The following is a 27204-nucleotide window of genomic DNA, read 5'->3' as shown; positions in this document are numbered from 1 at the left end:
CTCAAAAAAGCAACATCTATCATTAAGGACTCCCATCACCAGGTCATGCCTTGCTCTCATTGCTACCATCAAGAAGGGAGGTATAGAAGCCTAAAGCCACACGCTCACTGATTCCAAAACAGCTTCTTCCCTCTCCCATCTAATTTCTAAATGGTCATTGAACCCATTAACACTACCTCACTATCTTTTTATTTCTATTTTTCCACTACTTATTTAACTAATATATATATATATATTTAATGTAATTCATATTTTCCTGTTATTATATATTGCACCATCACACTGAACACGGGAGCCCCCCAAGGGCTGTGTGCTCAGTCCACTGTTGTTCACTCTGCTGACCCACGACTGTGCAGCAACACACAGCTCGAACCACATCAAGTTCACTGATGACACGACTGTGGTGGGTCTGTAGTCTAGTGTAGTTTTTGTGTTGTTTTACGTAGTTCAGTGTAGTTTTTGCATTATTTCATGTAGCACCATGGTCCTGAAAAATGTTGTCTCATTTTTACTGTGTACTGTACCAGCAGTTATGGGTGAAATGACAATAAAAAGTGACTTGACTTGACTTGCAATGTACTGCTGCTGCAGAGACAACAAATTTCACAGCATATGGCGGTGATATTAAACCTGATTCTGATTCTAAGCCTCTGTCTCAGAGTAAATGGTTATTTACTGAGTTAAATTGATTGGAGGAAAATTTATGATTGCTTTATTAAAAAGTAGCAGAAGCTTCTCCTTAAAATTATACAGTATGTATTGCAAGACAGAAAATAACTGTTCTTGATATTCCACACTGAAAATAAATGCAATGGATCACTGGTCCAGATCTGTGCATAACTGTTGGTAAACTTTACTCTAAGGAAAGGGTTTATCACAGGTTATGTCACTTGTTGCTATGATTTTATTGTGTACACTTTGCTCTTAATTTAAGAAGATGTTTAATTTTACAATGAACATTGAGTCGAGTGGCAAAACACCCCTGTGGAGCTCTTCAGAGCATTTCATCTTCTGATACTGTAGATTTTAGGTGCAAACTGCCATTTCATAGAAAAGTTCTTTTTTTAAAGAATTCTAAAATCGATTTGTATGACATTTTATGTATTTCCCAAAGATTGGTTGTCTTAAAGTTCTGTAAAACTCCCAATATCAGTGACCTTTTCCATCCATTTAAGCTCTATGGAATCACAAACAATCAAACCTTCCCGGCCCCCCACTGCATTGATGTAGACTTTCCAATCCAAATGTGTCTGCACATTGAGTGTTCTTTGGTTTTATAGCATATTTTCATATTTCAAAATATCTCAGAAGTTTGTAGGATACAGAAGAAGATAAAATGTTGTTTTGGAATTTTAGCATCTGAAGAGTCTCGTGTGTTTATAAATCTTTCTCTGGCATCTGTATTCAACAAACTTAACTGTTGTTTCATTGCCTTGCAGAGAGTTTTCAACGTTTTGTACCCAATGCCTCCAGACCAGAGGAGACATGTTAGTATAAACTCTGCACGCTGGCTTCCAGAGCCTGGGCTGGGCCTGGCCTATGGGACCAATAAAGGAGACCTAGTCATTTGCCGGCCTGTGTAAGTAGCTTTTAATATTAAAGTACTTATTATTCCAAAGCTATTCCCTTAAAGGAATTGTGTTTTAGAATATATAAATGACTCGGTGTAAAGTGAACATACTATTTTCATCCATTATAGCTGGTACTGTACAATAGAACAGTAAGATTAACCTTTGTTAACCTTTGTGTGAGTTCAATGATATGATCGTTTCAAGGTTGATGCTTATTTCACAATTGTGCAGAAACAGCTTGTATTTCATCATCTACCCTTGGAGGATGGAAAGGTTAATAGGTGGCAAGTCGTCTAAGTGTAGATGTGTTTCAGAGACTGCTGATGCATGAATGCAAAGGGATAGGATGGATTGAGAGTTTGGGGATCATGTGGCGAGGTGATTGGAGTGAATGGAGGTTTGCAGAGATTAGAATGATTGATGTGCATTTATGGGTTAATAGTACAGACTAATTTTATAAAACTAAATAGTAATTTTACCAAATATTACTTCCGGTAGTCTTCAGTGTTTGCTTAGACATGGTAAAATTATTACATTTATAATTGAGATTTGTAATTATTATAGTTTGCAATTTTTTTTTAAAGACAAAAGCTTTTTCTTAGGGTCATATAGTTGGCCAAAGCTTCTGTCTGGACCTATTTGGAAGTGAAAATGAGAAACACTTCGCTTGAAGAGGGTTCGAAGGCTTGAGCTCTCTTTTGCCATAGCCATTCTGAGATGCGTATAGGAGAATATTTGGCAACATTGTCTCTGTGCATTTGGGTCACAGATCAGTTGTGATCTCATTGAATTGCTGGTGAATCAGGTTTGAAGGACTAAGTAGTCTATTTGAGCTCTGATGTTCCAAATTTGAGAATGCCCTACTGTACCTGCAGCAGTTCTTCCCCAAGCACTGGAAAAGAACCTGGTTTGTCAGAACATTTTGTTTTTCATATTACTGTATCTACAAACTTCCCATTCAAAATCATACTTAGTGCCTGTTGAAGTTTTCTTTTGGCTGGAAAACAAACATAGATCTGTTGATATTTTGTTTTCAGTTCACATCCTTTTCCTCTCTAAGCTGATTGAGTCATAAGAACGTAAGAAATCGAAGCAGGAGTAGGCCTTCTGATCCATAGAGCCTGCTCTGTCATTCAATAAGATTATGGCTGATCTGGCCATGGACTCATCTCCACGTACCTGCATCTTCTCCATAACCCTTAATTCCCCTACTATGCCAAAATCTATCCAACTTTATCTTAAATATATTTACTAAGGTAGCCTCCACTGCTTCATTGGGCAGAGAATTCCACAGATTCACCACTCTCTGGGAAAAGCAGTTCCTCCTCATCTCCATCCTAAATCATTTCCCCCAAATCTTGAGGCTATGTCCCCTAGTTCTATTCTCACCTATCAGTGGAAACAACTTTCCTGCCTCGATTTTATCTATCCCTTTCATAATTTTATATGTTTCGATAAGATCTCCTCTCATGCTTCTGAATTCCAGTGACTACAGTCCCAAGTGACTCAATCTCTCCTCATAGTCTAACCCCCTCATCTCTGGAATCAACCTGGTGAACCTCCTCTGCACCACCTCCAAAGCAAGTATATCCTTCCTCAAGTAAGGAGATCAGAACTATGTGCAGTACTCCAGGTGTGGCCTCATTAGCACCCTGTACAGTTGCAGCAAACCTCCCTACTCTAAATTCAATTCCATTGCATTTGCCTTCTTGATAGCCTGCTGCACCTGCAAACCAACCTTTTGTGATTCATGCACAAGCACTCCCAAGTCCCTCTGTACAGCAGCATGCTGCAATTTTTTACCATTTAACTAATAATCTGCTCTTTCATTTTCCCTTCCAAAGTGAATCACCTCGTATTTACCAGCATTGTACTCCATCTGCCAGACCCTTGCCCACTCACTTAACCTATCTATATCTCTCTGCAGACTCTCTGTATCTTCTGCACAATTTGCTTTTCCACTCAATTTAGTATCATCAGCAAATTTAGATACACTACACTTGGTGTCCTCTTTCATATCTTTAATGTATATTGTGAACAGTTGTAGGCCCAGCACCAACTCCTGCGGCACACCACTCACCACTGATCGACAGCCAGAGTAACTCTCTGCTTTCTAATAGTTAACTAATCCTCTCTCCATGCTAATACATCACCCCCAACTCTCTGCATTCTTATCTTACGGATAAACCTTTAATGCAGCACTTTATTGAAAGCCTACTGCAAATCCAGGTAAATAATGTCCATCTGTCCCCCTCTATCCATTGCACTTGTTATATCCTCAAAGAACTCCAGTAAGTTCATCAAACAGGACCTGCCTTTGCTGAATATGTGCTGCCTGATGGATCCATTCCTTTCCAGAGCACTACAGCACAGAAACACAGCATATATAGTCAATACCAAACTATTATTCTGCTTCATCCCAGCACCTGGACCATAGCCCTCCATACCCAGCCCATCCATGTACTTACCCAAACTTCTCTTAAATGTTAAAATCAAATCTGCATCCATCACTTTCACTGACAGCTTGTTCCACCCTCTCAACACCCTCTGAGTGAAGTAGTTTCCCCTCATGCTCCCTTAAATATTTTACCTTTCATCCTTAATGCATGTCTTCTATTTGTAATCTCACCCTCCTCAGTGGAAAAAGCATGCTTGCATTTACCCTATCTATACCCCTCATAATTTTGTATACCTCTGTCAAATTTCCCCTCATCCTCATACGCTACAGGGCCGAAAGTTCTACTATTCAACTTTTCCCTGTAACTCAGGTCATAAAGTCCCATTAACATCCTTGGAAATCTTCTCTGCACTCTTCCAATCTTATTGATATCTCCCTGTAAGCAGGTGATCAGAAGTGCTCACAGTATTCCAAATCAGGACTGTCCAACATCTTGTACAACTTTAACATAAAATAACAACTCCTGTACTCAAAAGCTCACTTTACACACCTATCTACCTTGATACCACTTTGGATCTGTATCCCCAGATCCCTCTGTTCTACCACATTGCTCACTGCCCTACCACTCGTTGTCCTCCCTACCATGGCTTGTCCTCCCAAAGTACAATACCCCACACTTGTCTGCATTAAATTCCACCTGCCACTTTTCAGACCATTTTTTTCCAGCTGGTTTAGATCCACTAGAAGCCTTGGTAGCCTTTCTCACTGTCCACTATGCCCTCAATATTGGTGTCATCTACAACTTTGCTGATCCAGTTTACCACAAACAACAACAGACTCAGCACTGATTCTTGCATCACACCACTAATCACAGGCCTCCAGCCAGTGAGGAACCAGGTACCATCAAATTTTAGCTTTTTCCGCAAAGCCAGTGTCTAATCCTGAATGCCAAGTGACTGAACCTTCTTGACCAACCTCACATGCAGGATCTTGTCAAAGCTTTTATAATCTTTGAACATATTGTAAGTATTAATGTTCTGGTTACATTATACTGCTTGTAGTCTACAATTTGTGTGACAATTTCCAAACTATTTAAGGCTAGAAAATTAATTAATTTTATATTAATTTCTCATAAATATACATACAAAGTACTGGAGAAACTCAAGAACTCAAATGATATCAGAATTTCCAGTATCTGCAGAATTTCTTGTGAATTCTTGCAGAATTCCCACTATAGGAAACATCCTCTCCACATCCAGTCTATTGAGGACTTTCAAAATTCGATAGATTTCAATGAAGTCATGCCTCATTTTTCTAACTTCCAGTGAGTATAGTGCCATGGCCATCAAATACGCCTCATATGATAACCCTTTCATTCCCAGAATCATTCTCGCGTACCTCCTCCGAACCCTGTCCAAAGTCAGAATCCTTTCTTTGATAAGGGGCCCAAAACTGCTCACAACACTCCGTCACCAGTGCCTTACAAAGCCATTATCTTCTTGCTTTTATATTCTACTCCTCTCAAACTGAATGCTTAATATTGCATTTGCCTCCTTACCACTGACACAACCTGCAAGTTACCTTCAGAGAGCCTTTCACAAGGACTCGCAAGTCCCTTTTCAGCTCAGGTTTTTGGATTTTCTGCCCATTTAGAAAATGGTCTATGCTTTTGTTCCTTCCATCAAAGTGCATGACCATACACCTCCCAATACCGTATTCCATCTGCAACTTCTTTGCCCCATTTGTCTAAGTGCTTCTGCAGACTCCCTGCTTCCTCAACACCATCTGCCCCTCCACCTATTTTTTCATGATGCCATCAATGCCATCAGTTTCATCATCGAAATTATTGACATGTAACATAAAAAACGCGTTCCCAACAGTGACCCCTGTGGAACACAACTAGTCATCGGCAGCCAACCAGAAAAGGCCCCCTTTATTCCCACTGTTTGCTTCCTATCAATCAACCAATCATCTATCCATGCTAGTGTTTTTCCTGTAATATCATGGGCTGTTATATTATTAAGCACAATCATGTAAAATCCAAGTACGCAACATTGACCGACTCTCCTTTGTCTATCCTGCTAGTTATTTCCTCAAAGAATTCCAACAGATTTTCCCTTGAGGAAATCACACTGACCTTGGCCTATTTTATCATGTGCCTCCAAATACCCTGACACCTCATCCTTAGCAATCAATCAACTTCAACATCTTCCCAACCATTGTGGTAAAGTTAACTGGCCTATAATTTCCTTTCTTCTTCCTCCTTCCCTTGAAGAGTGGAGTGACATTTGCAGTTTTCTGGTCCTCTGGAGCCATTCCAGAATCTAGAGATTCTTGCAAGGTCATTACTAATGACTGCACAATCTCTTCAGCCACCTCTTGCAGAACCCTGGCATGTAGTCCATATGGTCCAGGTGACTTATCCACCTTAATGTCAATTCTTCATTTTCTCAAACCAACTCTAAAGTAGTTTTCAGGAAGTGATCAGCATTAAACAGATACAATGAATTCTCTGTTAAAGCATCCAATCCACATTAAAATGAAATTCCACAAGATGTTTGAGTTAATATTGAATGGTTCTCATTCCTTGAGCACCAGGACAACAGATAATTGTACAATTATATTAGGTTATATGAAACATAATTGTGTCGCATTATATTGGAATATATATTCAGTCGGCACTGTATTAGGTATACATATACACCTGCTCATTAATGTGAATGTCTAATCAGCCAATCATCTGGCAGCAACTCAATGCATAAAAGCATGCAGACATGGTCAAGAGGTTTCATTGTTCAGAATAGTGAATAAATGTGATCTAAGTGACTTTGACAATGGAATGATTGTTGGTGCCAGACGGAGCAGTTTGAGCATCTCAGAATCTGCTGATCTCCTGGGATTTTCACACACAATGGTCTCTCAAGTTTGCAGAGAATGGTACAGAGTCAGAAACATACAGTGAGTGGCAGTTCTGTGGGTGGAACTGCCTTTTTAATGTGAGAGGTCTGAGCAGAGTGGCCAGTAATTGAAATAACTGCGCTATAGCAGTGTTGTGCAGAAGTACATCTCTGAACATGCAACATGTCAGACATTGAAGTGGACGGCTTCAACAGCAGAAGACCACAAACGAACACTCGGGCCAGTTTATTAGGTACAGGAGGTATCTAATAAAATGCCCACTACATGTAACTCATAAAAGAAGTGATTTTTAATACCTGTGATAGAATTAAAGACAGACAAAATGCTCCAAGTTTTTTTTTGTTGTAAGTTAATATTTTATTAGAAATTCTCAGTTTATATGGGAGTAGTAGAAGTACACGCAACATGTAAGCAACAGTAATATTGTAAAATATCACAGAGGTTGACTCAAACTATCAGAAATGTGAACCCAAAGGAGCTACATTTTATTTTGCATCAGCTTTGTATTAAAGAAGATAAGGGCCTTGCCTTCAAGTTCTTTCGTATTTTCTTTGTCCCTCAAGCGAGTTTCTCTCTTTCTCCTGTCAGTGCTCTTGATGATTAAAGAATTCCTCCAGCAGTTTCATTGTAAGTAGCAGAGAATGAACAAACCTGACAGGCAGCTCAGAAGTGAAGATCCGTAACACAGGATGGAAAATCTGCATTTCACGTTTTTGACACGCTGAGCAAGAGTTGTTTTTAGTATTTGTCGCACAAACTAAAATATCTTCAAAGTAATTTTTGTAGCTTCAAACAATGAAGGTACTGGTTAATCTCTCATCTGTAGATTACTGAATAAAATGTCACATTGCAAGGATACCTCTTGTGTAGAAATGTGTTGTGGTTGTTTAGTAGCACACTTCAATACCAAATCTTCCAATATTGTTTTAGTAATACAAATACAGAACCTATAAAAAGTATTCAAACCCCCCCCCCCCACCCCCTGGAAGTTTTCATGTTTTATTGTTTTACAACCAGCTGGCTGGTGGTGTAGTGGCATCAGCACTGGACTCCAGAGCAAATGGTCTGGAGTTTGAATCCAGCCGGCTCCCTCGCACACTTTCCATCCCTGCTGGGTTGTGCATCAAGCTAGCAACTCAACCTTGTTAAAAAACAACTGGAGAATGCTTCAGAAATGCCATATGATGAGCAATCACCAAAAAGATCAGTGCGAAAAGCACAAAAAGATCAGTGACTCCATCGGGAGTTAAGGGCATTCTTCTTCTTGTTTTACAACATTGAATCACAGTGGGTTTAATTTGGCTTTTTGACAATGATCAACAGAAAAAGACTTTCATGTTGAGATGAAAACAGATCTCTAAAAAGTGATCTAAATGAATTACAAATATAAAACACAAAATAATTGATTGCTTAGGTATTCACCCCCTTCAGGTCAGTATTTAGTAGATACACCTTTAGCACCTTGAGATTGTGTGGATAGATCTCTATCAGCTTCGTACATCAGGACCCTGCATTTTTCCCCATTTTTCTTTACAAAAGTATTCAAACTCTGTGAGGTTGCATGGGGATCATGAGTGAACAGCCCTTTTCAAGCCCAGTCACAAATTTTCAAGTGGCTTGAGGTCTGGACTCTGACTTGGCATTCCAGGACATTAACTTTTTGTTAATGTTTTTAACAAAAACATTATTGTTTTTAAGCCATTCCTTTGTAGCTTTGGCTTTATGCTTGGGGTTATTGTCTTGCTGGAAAACAAATCTTCTCCCAAGTGACAGTTCCCTTGCAGAATGCATCAGGATTTTCTCCAGTATTTCCATGTATTTCTGTGCATGCATTTTGTTCTCTACTTTCACAAGGCTTCCAGGGCCTGCTGCAGTGAAGCAGCCCCACAGCATGATGCAGCTGCCACCATGCTTCATGGTAGGGATGGTGATGTTTTGATGATGTGCAGTGCTTGTCTTAAGCCAAACATAGCATTTAGTTGGTTGACCAAAAAGCTCAATTTTGATTTCCTCAGACAATTGAACCTTCTTCCAGCTGACCTCAGAGTCTCCCACATGTCTTCTGGCAAACTCTAGCTAAGATTTCATGTGAGTTTTTTTTTCCAAAGTATCTTTCCCTTTGCCAATCTCCCATGAATCGGTGATGTTTAATCACCCAGGCAACAGTTGTTGTATGTGCAGTCTCTCCCATCTCAGCTACTGAACTCCAGATTTGTCAAAGTTCTTTTGGTGGCCTCCCACACAAGTCACCTTCATGCACGATTACTCAGTTTTTGAGGATGCCTGCTCTAGGCAGATTTACAGCTGTGCCATATTCTTTCCATTCCTTGATGATTGACTGAACTTTACTCCAAGGGATATTCAGTGACTGGGAAATTTTCTTGTATCCATCTCCTGACTTGTACTTTTCAATACCTTTTTTGTGGATTTGCATGGAGTGTTCTTTTGTCTTCATGGTGTAGTTCTTGCCAGGATACTGACTCTCCAGTAGTTGGACCTTCCATATTCCTGTATATTTTCACTACAATCAATTGAAACACCTTGACTGCACATAGGTCTCCAAAAACAGATCTCCTTATAACTAATTATGTGACTTCTAAAACCAATGATTGATGATTTGATGTGTCATGTGAAATGGGATGAATACAAATACAATCAATTATTTTGTGTTTTATATCTGTAATTTTGATCATTCTGTAGATTTTCAATTTGATGCAAAAGAGTCTTTTTCTGTTAATCAGTGTCAAAAAAGCCAAATTAAATCCACTGTGATTCAATGTTGTAAACCAATAAAACATGCAAACTTCCAAGTGGGGTGAGTACTTTTTATAGGCACTGTATATCCTGATAGTGGTAACTGATTAATCTCTGACAAGAATTTTTTGTAATTTACAGTTCAGCGTCAGCAACATCCTACTGGATTATCTGTTACTACATTAAAACAGTTCAACAACATAGCTGATTTGGCTACAGATTTTAAAAAATGGCTAGACCCTACATGCAATGCATATTCTCTGGTCACATCTGCTCGAGAAGGTAGCCTAGAATGTTCATATTTTCATTCAAAAATGATTGCATATCAGAAAAAAATTGACTAGGTTTTCACAAAAGTGTAAGCATATTAGCACCAGCTAAGTACTCCATGAAAACTCTCAGTGGTAATCAATCAATTTAGGGAATCCTCTGATATAAAGAATGACAAGCTACACTATTCACATTGCAAACATTGACTGCCATTGTTTTTTCTCGTATCCCTGCAGCTATTATTCCAAAATAAACCTTTTAATCCTATGTATAACCATTGCAACATACACATATTGCATTGTTAACACTTGATTTAACTTGCATGTGTATTCCTTCCATTTGATTATTTTAATGTTTTCCTATCCAGATTTCAATTTTTTGCAAAAACTCGTGGTCTAAATTGATATTGTGTCTGCTGAAAAGAATTCATTTACCATTCCTTTTGTAATAAAAATCTCAACATCCCACAGCTTGCACATCAGAAATATTTTGAAGATCTTTTATGTACAGCTTAAACTATCTTCCTCTTCTTACTGTGGGGGCAGAGATGGTGCTGAAAGTAAACTTTTTCAGTTATTTTAACTTTGGCCAGCACTGCTTCTAATTTAGAGTTGTGGTATGTAGCACTTCTTTCACCTGCTCTTTGGGTATACTGATACAGTACTGCCTTGTCCATCTTTTCCCTTCCTTCTTACAAGAGATACCCAAACCCCAGTTCTTGCTTGCCTCTGCCCCCAGTACTATGACCCAATTTTCATTCTTTCTCGTTTTGTTAATATTGAGAGATTCCTATTGAAGCACTGTGGATGCTTCTGTGAACCAAATGAATTAAACCCAGATGCACCCTGCAGGCATGAATTCCTAATTCCCTCAGGCATTTACTGTGATGCTTGCCTTGTACATATGCCTAAAGTGCTCATAGTACAAATTACACCAGTTTACTGAGCATGTGTGCATTCTATTCCATCTGTGATAACCAGTTGTTCAAGAATTATTTTCTTTGGACCCCTGAATATGTATGAAATAAACGAGTCTTGAACATTGTCCTTGCACCGATACATACTGGGTAAATAAAGGTTCTTAAATGATTTCTAAAAGGCATAAAGGATAGCAATTCCACTTCGTTTCTTCATCTGTTGCACCTTAACCTTTGCTCTGCACTTCATAATTATTTCCATGTTTTCCAGTGCCAAATGTTAACAGTGATTTCAAAGTAGTATCTCTACCCATTATTCCAGAGTCAGAAAACATTTAATTTGTATAAACATTGCATCCATTTCAAATGTAAATCCAGTTTGCCCACATTGATAGCCTTGGGCATTTAGACAGTAATGATTTTATCTTAAATTCAGTCTGAAAAGTTTCCAGGTGAGTTGATACTTTTCCTCAGTGTCCTCTATTCAGTTGTGCATACTCTCTTGTAGTCATTTCCTTCAAAATAAATATCTTCTGACACATTTTAGAAGTGTACCAAGAAAACATGGAGCTGCTAAATGCATGAAAAAGGATGAGCTCAATGATAGTCACAAACGAGAAAGAAGGATGGAAAGCATATGTCATTTATAATCTCACATTTATCCATTGGACCTGGAGTCCACATTATTTCATTTGCTTCCAGTTTACCATTTTGGAGTTGATGTCTCCCATATGTTAGGGATCATGCATATGGGATTACCTCTTAAATTATTTCTTGCAATTGCTAATGATTGCATGAACAATTCCTATATTCATGTTTAAAGTTAAAACTGCCTCTTAAACCTTTTAAACTGTGACCCAGGCTGAAATTGGAGGAGCTGGTGCATTTGATTTTACATTGTCCAGTTTTACTGGCTGCAAGCTGAGGAACATGCTCCAAAATCTTTTTGTCTGCTTCAAAAAATGTTTAACATTTTGTAATGTAACAGCAAGCATTGTCAGATTCAGAAAAGCAAATTTTTTTGATTTTAAAGTGTAAAGTGACTTGCATCTGCCACATTACTAACTATGTAACCCATTGAGTGTCAGGTCAGATCACACCACTGGAATTTGAAAGCTTAAATTTAGTTTGGATTTAAAGCTGCTCGAAGTAATCAGACCATGAAGCTATTTAATTCTCAGTGCTGCACAAATGAGAATCTTTTACAGAAGGAAACCTATCAACATTATCTAGTCTAATCTTTCTGACATCAATCTAGCAACACCTTAATTGAATCAGAATCACATTTATTATCACTTACATAAAATCATGAAACTTGTTGCTTTGTGGCAGCAGTACAATGGAATACATAAAAATTTACTCTTAAGTTGCAACAGGATTTTTTTTAAGTGCAAAAAGAGAATAAAATACTGAGGTAGTGTCATGGACTGTTCAGGAAGCTGTTTCTAAAGCATTGAGTGTGTGTCTGCATGCTCCTGTACCACCTCTCTAATGGTGCTAATGAGAAGAGGTCATGGCATGTCCTGGATGGCGATGCTCCTCAATGACTGATGCCATTTTTTGAGGCATTGCTTTAAGAAGATGTCCTTGAATGCGATTGAGCTGGCTGAGTCAACACCCCTCTTCAGCTTTTCCAATCCTGTTCAACATACCAGGCTGTCCAATCCATACCAGGCGGTCATGCAGCCACTCAGAACGCTTTCTACCATACTTCTGTAGGAATTTGTTAAGTCTGTTCCTATTTGTGTTTTTGTATTTCCTGTGAATGCCTACAAGAAAGTGAATCTCAGTAAGACACATGGTGACGTATAGATAAGCTGGCAATAAATTTACTTTGAAATGCCTTTTCTTGCTTCTCTGACATTGCATTGATTTAGTTATTTTGCTTCAGTTCGTAAGGGTTGTAATTAAAGACTGATTTGAGTTTTTAATCATTGTACATATTCACACTCGGTAAGACAAAAGTCTGAAGCTTCAAGAAAGGCCGGATGCAAGTCCAATTAATTTATGTGGCCACTAACCAAACTGTGGAATTCATGCTATATATCAGAAACAAGGTTTATAATTCTGGTATCCAGCTGTATTATCAAACATCATGTATGACAGTGAAAGCTGTGTCAAAATCGTGGCTGAATTTTGACCCCATAAAATTCAGTCATGATTTACAGCAAAATTAGGTGCAAACTCAAATGCAGGTTTAGGCACTAGGAGGCCTCCAATGGTTCATGTATCTGGGAGCAAGTAAAATTAAAATCAAAAGGTATTTTCTAGTCTTGTCGGGTTCTGAAATACCTACAAGCCTGTGCATTTACAGGTATTAAGCATCACACGCAGAGACATCTAGAAAATTAAGTAGCAGTTGGTATTCCCCCATTCCTTCCTAATTGTAATAATTGTCCAAGTTTATTGTCAGAGATGTGCACATATACGATATAAATGTCATAAAAATTAGCCCTTTGCAGAAGTACGTAACACTACAAGATGAGGACAAAGATGTTCATGTAAACTTAAGTTAGCATAAATCATACATGACTTGCACCCAAACAAAATAAACAATAGAAGCTGAACAGCTGTAGTTCAAGTCCATGAGCAAATCTAACACTGCTCGGGGGAATCTCAGAAAATACTGTAACAGTATGATTATCAGTGTAATTGGTTGCAACTGCCTTTTCTTTTGGGATTGGAGATAATATATTGGCATGAATTGAGTTATATCATGGACTGATATTGCAGGAGAAATGAACCCGACATTTTCAGGTGGGAGGCTAAGACCATGGGTGCTTTGGATACCAGCACTGGGATCCCAGCTGTCAACAATCTGTATTAGTCACTGGATAAGGGAACCAAGTGTAATCAAATAGCAAGCTTTGCAAAAAGCAGAATCAGTTGTGAGAAGGATTCAGAGAGGTTTCTTAAAGATGTAGAAAGGATGAGTTTGTTTGTAAGGGTACTCCAGATGGAAAATAATAGAAGGGTGAGGGCTTTGATGATGGAGATTAAATAGAAAAGCAGAGTATTCTTTAAATGGTAATAAATCAAAAGGTAAAAAAGACTTGGATGTTATTGTACTCAGATCTCTGAAAGTTAACAAAACATGTACAGCAACCAATTAAGAAAGGCATGGAAGTTATTGGTCCTTATAGAAAGAAGTTTTAAGAATAACATTATTCCAGGTATATGTGGTTCTGGTGAGAGCTGACTTGGAATGTTGTGTATAGGTCTATATAACTCTGATAGAAGTCAACAAAGATTCTCCAGGTTGCCTCCTGGGATTCCGGGGCTTATGCTGTGAGGAGAAAATAAGCTGACTGTCCCTATTCTTTCTTGAGTTTGTGCTACTGGACAATAATCATTGAGGCAGCTCACCACATTCTTCTTAGGCACCGGCATAACTGAAGCCTGCTTGAAGCAGTTGGGTACCTCAGAATGCTGAAGCAAGAGATTAGCCATTTCATTGGCTCTTCCCTTAATCCTGGAACCTGCCTCAGATTGAAGTGAGAGTAATTCAAAAGAGGTATATCTAGAAATACTGTCCGCAGCCCACAGAACTTCGCTGTGGTTCATCAATGTCATCTTAGTGCAAACTGGTGCCGTTTTAAATATTTCTTATTGTAATTTATAGTTTTTTTTTGTATTGTACTGTGCTGTTGCAAAACAACAAACTTCACAACTTCTATCAGTGATAATAAACCTGATTCTGACTGTATCTCATTATGGTTTTGTACTCCACTGTCTAGCTGCTTGACATTTTCTCTGTAACAGTAGCACTTTATTCTGCATTCTAGTATTGTTTTTCTTGTAGTACCTCACTGCACTGATGTAATGAAATGATCTGTTTGTTTTCGGCCTACATAACAACGTTTTTCTCTGTACCTCGGTACAAAGGACAGTAATAAGCCAAAAGTTCCTCTTCTCCTTACCGACAACCCCATCAGCCTCCACATCGAGCACATCACCCTCCGAATCTTTCACCATCTCCAGAGGAATTCTACCACTAAACATATCTTTACCTCCGCCCCCCTCCACTTACCGCAGGGATTGCTCCCTCAGTGATTTCCTTATCCACTCATCCCTCCTGGCACTTACCTCAACAAGCAGCCCAAGTGCTACACTTGCCCATACTCCTCCTCCCTCACTCCATTCAGGGCCCCAGACTGTCCTTCCAGATGAGGCCACCCTCAGGGTGGAGGAGCAACACCTTATATTCCGTTTGGGTCGCCTCCAACCTGGTGGCATGAATGTCAACTTCTCATTCCAGAAACTTTTTGTTACCTTTCCCCTCCCCTCCCTACTCTGACCTTTTGCCTCTTCTCACCTATCACTTCTCCGTGGGTCCCATTTCCCTCCACTTCCTAAGGTCCACTCTCCTCTCCTATCAGATTCCTCCTTCTCCTACTCTTGACCTTTCCCACTCACTTGGCTACACCTGTCAGCTTCTGGCTCACCACCTCCTCTTCTCCTGTCCTTTTTATTCTGGAATCTTCCCATTCCTTCTCAGTCCTAAAGAAGGGTCTCAGCTGGAAACGTTGACTGTTTATTCATTTCCATTGATGCTGCTTGATCTACTGAGTTCCTCCAGCATTTTGTTTGGATTGCTTTGGGTTTCCAGCATCGGCAAACTTTCTCATGTTTCTGATAAACCAGTTTATTAGTTTAAATAAGTGGCGTTGAGATACAAGTCCTGGATGTATGCTGTTTCTTTCTTTTCTGTACATACTGAATCTGTCTGTCTTGTATGTGCTCCCTGACACACACACTCTGTATTCTCTGAAAAGTACTGAATATGATTAATGACCATCTTAGTAATGTACAGCCAAGCCAAGAAAAAAGACTGTAACACTTGTGAGCATTTCTACTTGTTGTTCATTCCTGACATTTTAATTTTGAAAATTGATGGTGAGCTTTTCTTTGGTTTACACTGATGCATGGAAAATGATTCAGACTCTGACTGGAGTTATCCTCAGCATTGAAGTGATCACTGTTCCAGAAAACATTGGTGTGCAGTGTATTGCAAATTTGTCCGTGTTCTCTCCAAATGCAGTGACTACTTTATTTAAAGCTGAATCCCTGATTCCTTGTTGTCTTACCAATAACGTACCAATCGTATCCATTTTAGCCTCCTTCGCAAACACTTTCAATTTACCCTAATATGGAAATAGACTAGTTAGCCTGAAGCTGCTTTCCATGCCCTGACCAACCTGCCAATCCACCACCGTCTTTTCATTCTCAGCTTTTCAGTTGTGGTGCTGGGTTGCTGAGTGGGGAAGAGTACCAGATTTCCATTGCCCAGGATAGTAAGTTGTCCTTGAAGTACATCTTGTTTGGATCGGTAATATTTAATTAGTATTTTCAGCTATCATTTTTTTCCGGGATATATGATGCCTAACTGTTTTAATTTTTGACTAGCTTCTTCTGGTCATGCTGGTACCAGGCTGTGATGTCCATCGATGTTGTAACTCAGGTGTAGTTGTTTTTTCAGGTTTGTTTGTTTTTAGGTTTGGAGTTAGTGCAGGGAGTTGGGGGTCAGGCTGGTGTTTAGGGACAGAAATGAGGGGGAGTTAGAGGTCGGAGCTAATAAATGAAAAGTCTGGGGCAAGGGTTTGTGTCCAGGTCAAAGTGCTCTCTAGTCAAATATCAGCAATCCCAGAAGTCATGTCGCAGGTGCTGAGTTCACCAATTCCCCAGGTCAGAGCCCAGTCTGCTGCAAGTCCCAGGTGTGGACAGGAGTCACACGAGCCGGTGAACCCTCCAGGTCACTGGGCTCGGAGGTCTGTGTGAATCTGGAAGGCAAGGTCCAAAGATCAAACCCAATGAAGTCTGCAGGGCAAAGACGAAGGTCGAACTCCAGAGCACAATGGAGTTGGAAGCCTGAAAGTAGAGGCCCAAAGGAGTCACAAGACCTTGGGTCACTGGAGTTGGAGGGGTTAATGTAAGTGCAGAAGTCGAGGCCTGAAGGTCAAACCTGCGATCGACCTGGGGTGAAGTCCAAAATTGGAGGCCCGATGTCTACAAGTCTGAGAAACTGGGACAAGGACTAAAGGCTCAGAAGCAGCCTGGCCTGAATTTGGTCACGTGTGTGGATGTGAGGGATGGGAAAAGGGATTGTTTTACTGCTGTTGTTGCTTGTGTTGTTCTGTGGAACACCATGGGCATTTCACAGGAGTAGAATATAAAAGCAAGGTTATAACGCTGAGGCTTTATAAGGCATTGGTCAGACTGGAATTGGAGTATTGTGTGCAGTTTTGGGCCCCTATCTAAGAAAGGATTTAAAGACATTGGAGAGAGTCCAGGGGAGGTTTATGAGAATTATTCTGGGAATGAAAAGGTTAATCTATGAAGAGTGTTTGATGGCTCCGCACTAGTATTTTAAATACCATCCACAACTTTGTGCGAACAATTATTTTAAAAGAAAAATCACCCCCTAAATACAGCACTTTATTTTCTCTATCTGCCTTTCCCTCTTGTTCCTTTCTTTCTCACACATTATCTCCCATAACATTCAGAAAGCTGGCCGTGATTCATTTGGCAACAAAATTAAATTAAAGGTGAACATTATCCTGCACTGGAGGATGATTCATAGATATGTTCAATTATGTTCAATAAAGAATTGAAGATCTTGTCGTAGCAAATCTTCCTTTCCTAGTAGAAGTAATTTGGAGAATTTGTAACTAGGAACTGGAGAAGTTGGTACCAGCAAATAATGTGACCAAAGATGACATCATTCAGACAGTTCACGAAATTACTTCTTTTAGAGCTTTTTCTTTAAAATATGATTCATCTACTATTGGAGCCTGTGGTGGTGTGTTTTCAGGCCAATTGACCGATCTGGTGTTTTGCTGTAGCTCAGTGAGGTTTCGAGTCAAATGTTCATGGAGACGGGGCACAAGCCTATGGTTGACTCCATTTCTTGCTGATTAAAGCACTGAGGAAGACTGAAATCAACAAAGTTGAGAAGGGAAGGCTAGCACTGCCTGCCCTTGAGTGACCGGTCTCCTCGCACTCTTGTTTACTGCCTGAAGGATGAGATCATTTCCCTCTCCTGCTCTGTCCCTCTCACTCAACAATGCCGGAGGATGGTACCAGAGTCCTGGGAACTGGGCAAGGTTTAATCGATGCAGTTTTGTGGATTGGACTCTAGTTCATGGTGTGATGTGTCTGGTTTTGGGTTGCTCCTTTTTTTTTGATGATATTTTGATCGGGGTGGACTGGCTCTGCAGCCTTCTATCAACAGACAACACAGCGTTAGATTGAACTGAACTGAGCTGAAACTGAATATTCCTGAACTGCTTCGTTAACTTTGTGGTTTGATGTTTTATATTCTGTGCTTTGACTCTTCTTTCTTTTTCCCATTTGTGCAATTTTTTTTTGCATGTTGGTGTTTTGATGTTTTTCTTTGAACAGGTTCCATAGTTTTCTTTATTTTCTGGCTGTCTGTAGAAAGACGAATCTCAGGGTTGTATTCTGCATGCATGCTCTGAATTTTTAAAATTTTTTTGAATTTCATGAAGTAAGTCAGCATTATTTTGCACAATAAGTTACTGAAAAAATATGCAGAGTGGTTAGTTACTTCATTACATCACTAAGGTTGGGAGCACCGTGGTAAGTATCACAAAAATGCCTCAGTTTAGGTAAAGGAATGGCCAACTACATCATCCCTGGCAGATAACCTATTCCTTTCCTGGAAAGAGCAGCAATCTTCAGATTTTTTTTCCCCGTCTCTCATGTTGATCAGATTTGCCATTTTCCCTCAACATTTTAATCTGTTTCCATTGCAACTGCTTTTCTCAATTCTCAGATACACGTTGCTGCCTCCCCTTCATATTCCTATCCATTCCAACAGTATAACTTGTGAGCTTTAAGGAACAATGTTTCAGGGCATCTTACAAAACATTATTTAGACTGCATGAGAAGTGTCTCCTTCCTTCCCCACGTCTCCTGGTTCCCAATAAAGAGCTCTTTTGTCAGATCTAATTTTCAGACTTAAAATTTAAAAAAAATACTTCAGATTTCCTGTCTTGGTTTGTTTCCTGAGCTGTGTGCACTTTACAGTTTAACTTGTAAATTAATAAAACATTTCAATTGTCTGTGAATGTCATTGAAACAAATGTGTTGTAAACTCCAGTTTGCATGATGTGGTTGGATTAGTTAAAAATTTTTATTTAACTAAAGTTGTTTATTAATTGATATGCTGCTTATTGTCAGCTGTTTTATCATTAAGCAGGATCTGGACTGAAGTTCAGTTTCATTCCGCATTCTTGCCTTGAAAAAGGCACGGTTCACAATTCACAGATTAAGGCTGGAGGGTTGACTTGATGTGAGGCTGCAGCGCTGAACCTTTTCGATTAGAGTTGAAAATTTTTCTCTGCAGATCTATTAATTAATCCACCTAAAATGTCAAAATCATTATTTCCCATGTAATTTTTATTAGCATCATGTTAAATTACTTAATAAGAGCTGATGGACTTAATATTTTATCATAGAAAATTATTTATAATAGTCACACATATTTGTATAGTAATGAGATAGATGTTACATTGCATCAGGGAATAGAATGTGCAAAGACAAAAAATAACCTTGACAAAAGTAAATAGGGATTAAATAGCATCATCTTTGGTATTTTAATGGTAAAATATTTTCCGATGCTTTGGGTGGAGAAATATTCTCTGTAACATGCCTGCAATCACATATCACTGTGCTAGTGATGAACCATTTGGTAATATTTAGGACTGAGAACCAAAGCAACTTGGAAATAGCAAATGGATATGGACCTTTAATCTCCAAGCCTGTATTGTTTCAATATGCTCTGTCTTCATCCATATTGTGTAGTCCTGCAGAGATTTCCTATTTCTCTGTAGAGTTGCTTATCTGCGCTGAAGTTGTATGTTCAGTTCAGAAATAAGTAGTTTTGTTTTATGTTTGCTTATTAAACATATCAAGCGCCTTAATGACCATTTAGTCTATTAGTTTTCATCTGCTATTCCCATCTTCAGCTTAAAACATTTGCAGTATTCTTTTGAGGTAATTTCAAAGCAAATATATTGTTCTTGCTTCATCTATAATATTGGAGATTACAATTTGAGAACAAAGCCAAATTTTTGCACATCAGTTTTTCTTTTATTAATCAGAATCGGGTTATTTATTTATTTCTTTATTTATTGACATACAGTACGGAGTAGGCCCTTCTGGACCTTTGAGCTGTGCTGCCCAGCAATCCCGCAATTTAATCCTAGCTTAATCACTGGATAATGACGAATTAACCTACAACCTGTATGTCTGGACTGTGGGAGGAAACTCACATGGTCACTGAGAGAATGTACAAACTCCTTACAGGCAGTGGTGGGAATTGAACCAGTGTTGCTGGTACTGTAAAGCTATGTGCTAACCGCTGTGCTACCCCGCCATCCCATCGTCATTGACATACGTCATGAAATTTGTTGCTTTGCAGCAGCAGTACACTGCAGTACAAAAATAACTATTGGTTACTCTAAGAAATAAAAAAATGAAATGCAAACATAGGGCAAAATAATGAGGTAGTGTTCATAGGTTCATGGACCATTAGAAAACCAATGGCAAAGAGAAGAAGCTGCTCCTAAAACTTTGAATGTGTGTCTTCATACTCCTGTACCTCCTTCCTGATGGTAATACTCCTGGATAGTGAAAGTCCTTAATGATGAATGCCAGTTTCTTGAGGCACTGCTTTCTGAAGAGGTCCTCAATGGTGGGGAGGCTAGTGCCCATGTTGGAGCGGGCTAAATCTGCAACAATCTGCAGCTTTTTACGATCCTATGCATTGGATCCTTCGTACCAGGTGGTGATGCAACCAGTTAAAATGCTCTCCCCCATACGTCTAAAGAAATTTGCTAGAGCCTTTTGTTACCTACCAAATCTCCAAACACCTAATAAAATATAGCCGTTGCTATGCCTTCATGATTCCATCAAAATGTTGTGCCCAGGGCAGACCCTCTGAGTCTGATACCTAAACTTTTCACCCTTTCCACTGTAGTCTCTTCAATGAGGATTGGTGCGCGTCTCTCCTCTTCCCCTTCCTAAAGTCCATAATCAGTGTTGAGTGCAAGGTATTGCTATGACACCATTCAACCAGCCACTCTATCTCACTTCTATATGCCTCCTTGTCAACATCTGAGGTCCTGTCAACACTTATGTCAGATTCACTTTGAATTAGTTTAATCTCTTTTACTTAATTGGCCTGCAGATAATAAGTTCTAACCTTTAAGCCATTCTTCCGTAAATGGGCTTTTCATCTGGTAAAATACTATAGATCTTTCTCCCAGGAGCAATTTTCCACTAACCAAAGGCAATCTTTTTACTGTTTAGTAGATACAGTAGAAAGAATTAAGCCATTCTATTTAAACTAAGTATGCAGTATGTTCAATGGCAAGTTAATAAATGTCAACATCAGTGGAAAGTATATTCCATTCAATGTGTTTGGATTTTCTTTCAGTAAAATATTATGTATGTAGAAGTGGAATTCCACCTATCCCTTTGGAGAGCAAATAAGATAGGTTACTTATTGTAGGTGATTCAAGTTACACTTAGCTAATTCTTGTGTCAGAAGAACCATCTTGAGTTTATGAAAAATGGAAATGTCACATTGGAATTTATAGCAAAGAGCAGTGCAGCTGTGCCTACTTGGAATGAGGTAACTGAGTGGCTTTAATGTAGTCCAACCATTCAACCTGCTTACTAGTAGTGATATTGCTTTGATTCACAAAAGGAGAAAGTGGCTGGAGACAGAGCTTCCTTGTGTAGCTCACAATAATCTCTTCAGCAAGACCACACACGTTTGGACAAAGGGGATCATACAAGTCGTAGTATGTAATGCTGATCAAAAGTCAGTGTTACAGTTTTCTATGTGGACCTTAGTCATAGCATATTAAAAATCCAAAGTCAAAGAGCACAGCATACAGTTAGCACAATGCAAACAGATATGCAGGTATGCCAAACGTGGAAGTCCATTTGCAAGCATTACAGAAAAGTGAATGTGGAAGGTTTTCACTCTGGAATGATTTTTTTTGTTCAGAGATACAGGATGGTAACAGGCCCATCCGGCCCAATGAGCCCACACTGCCCAGTTACATACACTTGATCAATTAACGTACTAACTCGTACATCTTTGGAATGTGGGAGGAAACCAGAGCACCCGGAAGAAACTAATGCACTCACCTGGAAAATGTACAAGCTCCTTACAGGCAGCAGGGGGAATTGAACCCAGGTTGTTGGCACTGTAATCTGTATTACACTAATTGCTATACTTCCATGCTACCCCAATGGTAAAATAAATTGTGTTAAAATTTATCCTTTATTCAAAGAATCATGCTGTATAATAGGCATTTTTGAGCAGTAATGTGTTCACTCCATGCTCCAGGCATATCTAACGGTTGCCTTTCGGTGCTGTTGCATGTCTTATTATATAACCAGGTATACTGCACAATGGATTATTCGAAATACAAAGTATAATCCAACTCTGCCTGCTCACTGATATTATCAAATTGCTGTCTGCTTTGCTTCATGGAAACATGGTTATCCCTCGCCATTTCGGACACCGCACTGCAGCTCAATGGCTTCACCATTCACCACAAAACAGGACACCTCAAGCTTTTAGAGGCAGAGGGGGTGGACTTTGCTTTATAGTCATCTCATCTTGATGCACAGAGTTGGTGGTTCTATCACAGTACTGCTTCCCCAGCCTGGAACATCTAGCGGTCAAGTGTCATCTGTTTTATCTAACAAGAGAGTTTTCCACCATCATCCTGGTAATAGTGTACCTTCCATCTCCATTCAACATCAGGCAGGCACTGAAGGAGCTAAGCATTAGCAGGCATGAAACAGTGCACCCTGAATTCTTCCCTATCACTGCAGAAGATAACTAGGCCAGCTTGAAATCTTTGAACAACTGCCACCATCGTATCACCTGTGAAACCAGAGACGTCAATATACTTAACTACTGTTATATCACCATCAAGAATATTTACCATGTCATCCCACATCGACACTGATCACCAGACCGTATATCTATCCCAGGGTAGAGGCTAGGGTTCGGCAACCTTTACCACTGAAAGAGCCATTTGGACCCATTTCCTACAGAAAAGAAAACACTAGGAGCCACAAAACCCGTTTGACATTCAAAATGGAATAACACTGCATGCAGCTTTTTTTTCGCCTTTATGATATGTGTAAACAAACTATAATGTGTTGCATTTATGAAAGGGATGAACTCCTGCAGAGAAAACGAAATTACATTTCTGCACGCAAAAAAACATTTTGAACTCCGAAAAAAAGACGTTGGGTTGAAGGTTACTTTTAAGTAAAATACTCAATGTCTATTTAAGTCCTTCTTGTAATTATGAAAAACGCCGAACTTAAATTGTCCGCCAGCAGCAAACCAAAAATAACGTCAGCCAGCTGTCAACCTGAAAAATAAAAGGACTATTTCACTGAACAATGAAAAAATATGAATATACGTAAAATAATAGGCAATTAAAATATTTATCATACTTGTTTAATGGGATTTCTGCTCCTGGACCTCAGCGCACAGCGTCTGCGCATCAGGACTGTATGACGTCACCTTCATCTTTACACAGGATCGCAAGCTGTCATCTGTGAGGCATGCGTGATGTTTGTTTTTAATAAAGTTCATGTTGGAGAACACCTGCTCATATACATATGTGGATCCAAAGATCGACAGGACTCCAAGCGCATACTTTTTAATGTTTACATAAATGTCGGGGATAGCATTCCATGTTTCGAACACTAGTTTTTCCAGATTGGGGAGGTTTTCAATATCACTCCATTTGTGATTCTGAGCAAGAACGGCCTTCTGACGGGCAACATCTTCAAGGTCTGCTGTCAAGCGTCTAAACTTGGACACCCATATGTCTTTGTCGCCTATGTCGGCCAGTTCCATCTCAAGATCAGGTTGACTCACACCTGCCAATGCAGTCGTATTCAGTGGGATGGATCGATGCTTAGGGGAGTGACCGGGAAGGATAATGTGTTTTTTTTCCCTCTCTTTTTCCATTACAGAAGCATTTTCCAAACGATGTCTGCATTGCGATGATTGCAGAATTTAAATACTCCGAATTTATCATGTCGTGAGCTTGTTTGAACTCTCTCAAATTGGGGAAGTGAGACAATGTGCCTTTCTGTAAATCTCTGGCAAGCACTGTCAACTTGCGCTCGAATGCCAAAACATCCTCCAACATGTGCAGGGCTGTGCGTCCTTTCCCCTCAAGAGCTGTGTTCAGCTTGTTCAGGTGCGCTGTCATGTCTACCATGAAGTGTAGCTTTTACAGGCACTCTGGCTTTTTCAGCTCAGGAAAGGTGAGGCCTTTGCTGCCCAGGAAAGTTTTCACTTCTTCCAGACATGCGACAAAGTGTTTCAGCACCTCCCCTCTTGACAACCACCGGACTTTGTTGTGCAGCAGGAGATCAGAATATGCGCTTTCCAGCTCGTCCAGTAACAAACGGAATTGACGGTGATTTAAACTTTTTGCCATTATTTTATTGACAATCTGAATGATAACATCCATTACTTCTGTGCATTCCGGAGGAAATGTTTGAGCGCACAGTGCCTCTTGGTGCAAGATGCAGTGAAAAGTCAGCAGCTTTCTGTCCAGCGACTACTGCAGTAAACCCACAAATCCCTTGTGTGCTCCTGTCATACTTGGTGCCCCATCAGTAGCTACTGACACCAGGTGGGTGGTCTTTATTCCTTTGGCTCTTAAACAATTCAACACAGTCTCACAGATGTCCTCCCCCCGTGTTTGGCCTTTTAGAGGTATCAACTCAATCATTTCTTCCCGTGGCCCGGCAGAGTTTACATAACGGCAGAACAGCGCTATTTGTTCAATATCACCTTTGTCTTTAGACTCGTCACAGGCAATCGAATAGGCCACAGCTGGATTGATGTCTTTAATTTGCTGTCTTGTGATGTCTTCTGCCATTTTTATGGTTCTGTCTTTGACAGTCTTTGCAGAGAGGGGCATATCCCTGATTTTCTGCACAATTTCACTCTTGTTTTTAAAGTCCGTGAATAGATGTTCTGAAATCTTAATGAAAGATTCTTTTATATATTCACCATCTGTAAACTGCTTCCCGTGCCTGACTATTTCCTGAGCGGCAACGAAACTAGCATATGTAGTTGATTTTCAAGACTTCATCCACTTCTTGAAATGATTTTTGCTCAGATCAACCTTCCGCATCAGTTCGGAAATGGCTTTTTTTCTCTCATCTCCATCCGGATATTTTTGAGCAAAGGCTGCGTGTTTATTCTGGAAATGTCTTGCGACTTTTGACTTTTTGTTGTTTGCTAGTTTCTCATTGCATATTAAGCATACCGGTAAACCAGTCTCGTCAGCAGTGAAAGCAAGTGAATCTGCCCACGTATCATTAAATGTTCTGTTTTCTTCAGTCACTTTTCTTTTTTTAGAATTCTCCATAGTTAGCCGACCTTGGATCGAAAAATTAAAGAAATCGCGCACTGGCGGGTGTCAGGCATTGGCAGTGGTGACGTATATTAATAGCGACAAAAAACAGGTTTTATTTAGATTGTACAAGATCACCATAATCTTCAAATTTAGAATTACATTTCAAAAACTAACAAACTAACGTAAAATACATTTTAATTAAATACTCATCATTTATTTTCCAAAGCCACAGGGAGCCGCAGCACAGAGATGAAAGAGCCGCGGGTTGCCGACCCCTGGTATAGGCAAAGGCTAAAGATTGCAGAACCAGTGGTAAGGACCTAGTCAAAGGAGAAGAAGGAGTGCTTACAGAACTGATTTGAGTCAGTGGATTGGACAATATTCATCTTTGAATCTGAACAAATATACCACAGTAGTCCCCAACTTTATCAACACCTGTGTGGGAAAGTGTGTGCCCTCAAGAACATACTGGACATGCCCAAACAAAAAGTATTGGATGAACCAGAAGAATTTAATCTGCTAAGTGCTAGAGCTGGGGCAGTGATCCAGAGCTATAGAAGAAGTCCAGGTACAAACTATGAAAGGCTATTTTAAGAGCAGATAAATAATTCCAATTGAGGTTAGAGATGGAATCAGATTAGCTCTTGCAGGGTTTGCAGGCCATTACTACCTACAAAATGAAACCTAGCGTCATAAATGGCTGTGATGCTTCACTCCCAGATGAGCTCAACACCTTATATACATGCTTTGAAAAGGAGAATAAAACTCCTGTGCAAATCCTTGCAGCATCTGGTGACCCTGTGATCTCTGTTTCGAGGCTGATGTTGGAACAGAGGGTGAATTCTTACAAGGCATCAGGCCCTGAAGGTGTACCTGGTAAGGCTATGAAAACCTGTGTCAAACAATTAACATGAGTATTCAAGGACATCTTAAATCTCTCACAGCTGCTGTTGGAGGTTCCTAGGTGCTTCAAAAGGGCAGTAAACTTACCAGTTCCCAAGAAGAGCAGGATGAGCTACCTTAATGACCATCACCCAGTGGCACTCACATTTACTGTTATGAAGTGCTTTGAGAGGTTGGTCATGGCCACAATCAACTCCTGCTGGAGTAGGGACCTAGACTGGTTGTATTTTGCCTATGGCCACAATAGGTTTATAGCAGATGCAAACTCACTGGCTCTTCATTCAGCCTTGGATTATCTGAACAGTGGAATTACATGTCCGCCTGCTATTTATTGATTACAGCTCATCATTCAACACAAATATACCCTCAGTTCTAATCAGCAAGCTCCAGATCCTGTGCCTCTGTATCTCCCTCTGCAATTGGATCCTTGACTTCCAACATTGGCAGACCACAGTGTGTGTGAATTGGAAATAACATTTCCATGTCACTGACAATCAACACTGGTGCTCCACGGGGATGTGTGCATAGCCCACTGCTCTGTTCTCATTACACCCACGACTCTGTGGCTAGGCACAACTCTAAAGTACCATCTATAAATTTGCTGATGAGGAAACTGTTCTTGACAGAATTTCAGATGGTGATGAGGAGGCGTACAGAAACGAGATAGATCAGCTGGTTGAGTGGTGTTGCAACAACAGCCTTGCACTCAATATCAGCACGGCAAAGGAATTGATTGTCGATTTTAGGGAGGCAAAGTTGAAAGAAAAGACACCGAGGGATCAATTGAGTGAACAGTTTCAAGTTCCTGGGTGTTAACATCTCTGAAGGTCTATCCTGGGCCAACATATCAATTGATTACAAAGAAGGCACGACAGAGGCTATATTTCATCAGGAGTTTGAGTAGACTTTGTACGTCACCAGTGATGCTCACAAATTTCTGCGGATGTGCCACGGAGAATATTCTAACTGGTTACATCACCCCTGGTATGGAGGGGCCGCTGCACAGGATCAGAAGAAAGATGTAGA

General features: G+C 39.8%; 1 protein-coding gene across 4 annotated transcripts in view; it reads left to right on the top strand.

Moving 5' to 3' along the window:
• Window positions 1-27204, top strand: part of LOC132397135 (activating molecule in BECN1-regulated autophagy protein 1-like) — a 412487-nt gene that overhangs the window by 330695 nt on the left and 54588 nt on the right. For all 4 annotated transcript variants that reach the window (XM_059975484.1, XM_059975485.1, XM_059975486.1 and 1 more), the window contains one exon: window positions 1440-1579. In XM_059975484.1, coding sequence (XP_059831467.1) covers window positions 1440-1579 — 140 coding nt within the window. The remainder of the gene's footprint in view (window positions 1-1439; window positions 1580-27204) is intronic.

This window comes from Hypanus sabinus, chromosome 7 (genome assembly GCF_030144855.1).
Source record: "Hypanus sabinus isolate sHypSab1 chromosome 7, sHypSab1.hap1, whole genome shotgun sequence".
In the NCBI taxonomy this organism is placed as follows: Eukaryota; Metazoa; Chordata; class Chondrichthyes; order Myliobatiformes; family Dasyatidae; genus Hypanus; species Hypanus sabinus.
This window is presented reverse-complemented; position numbering and strand designations above follow the sequence as displayed.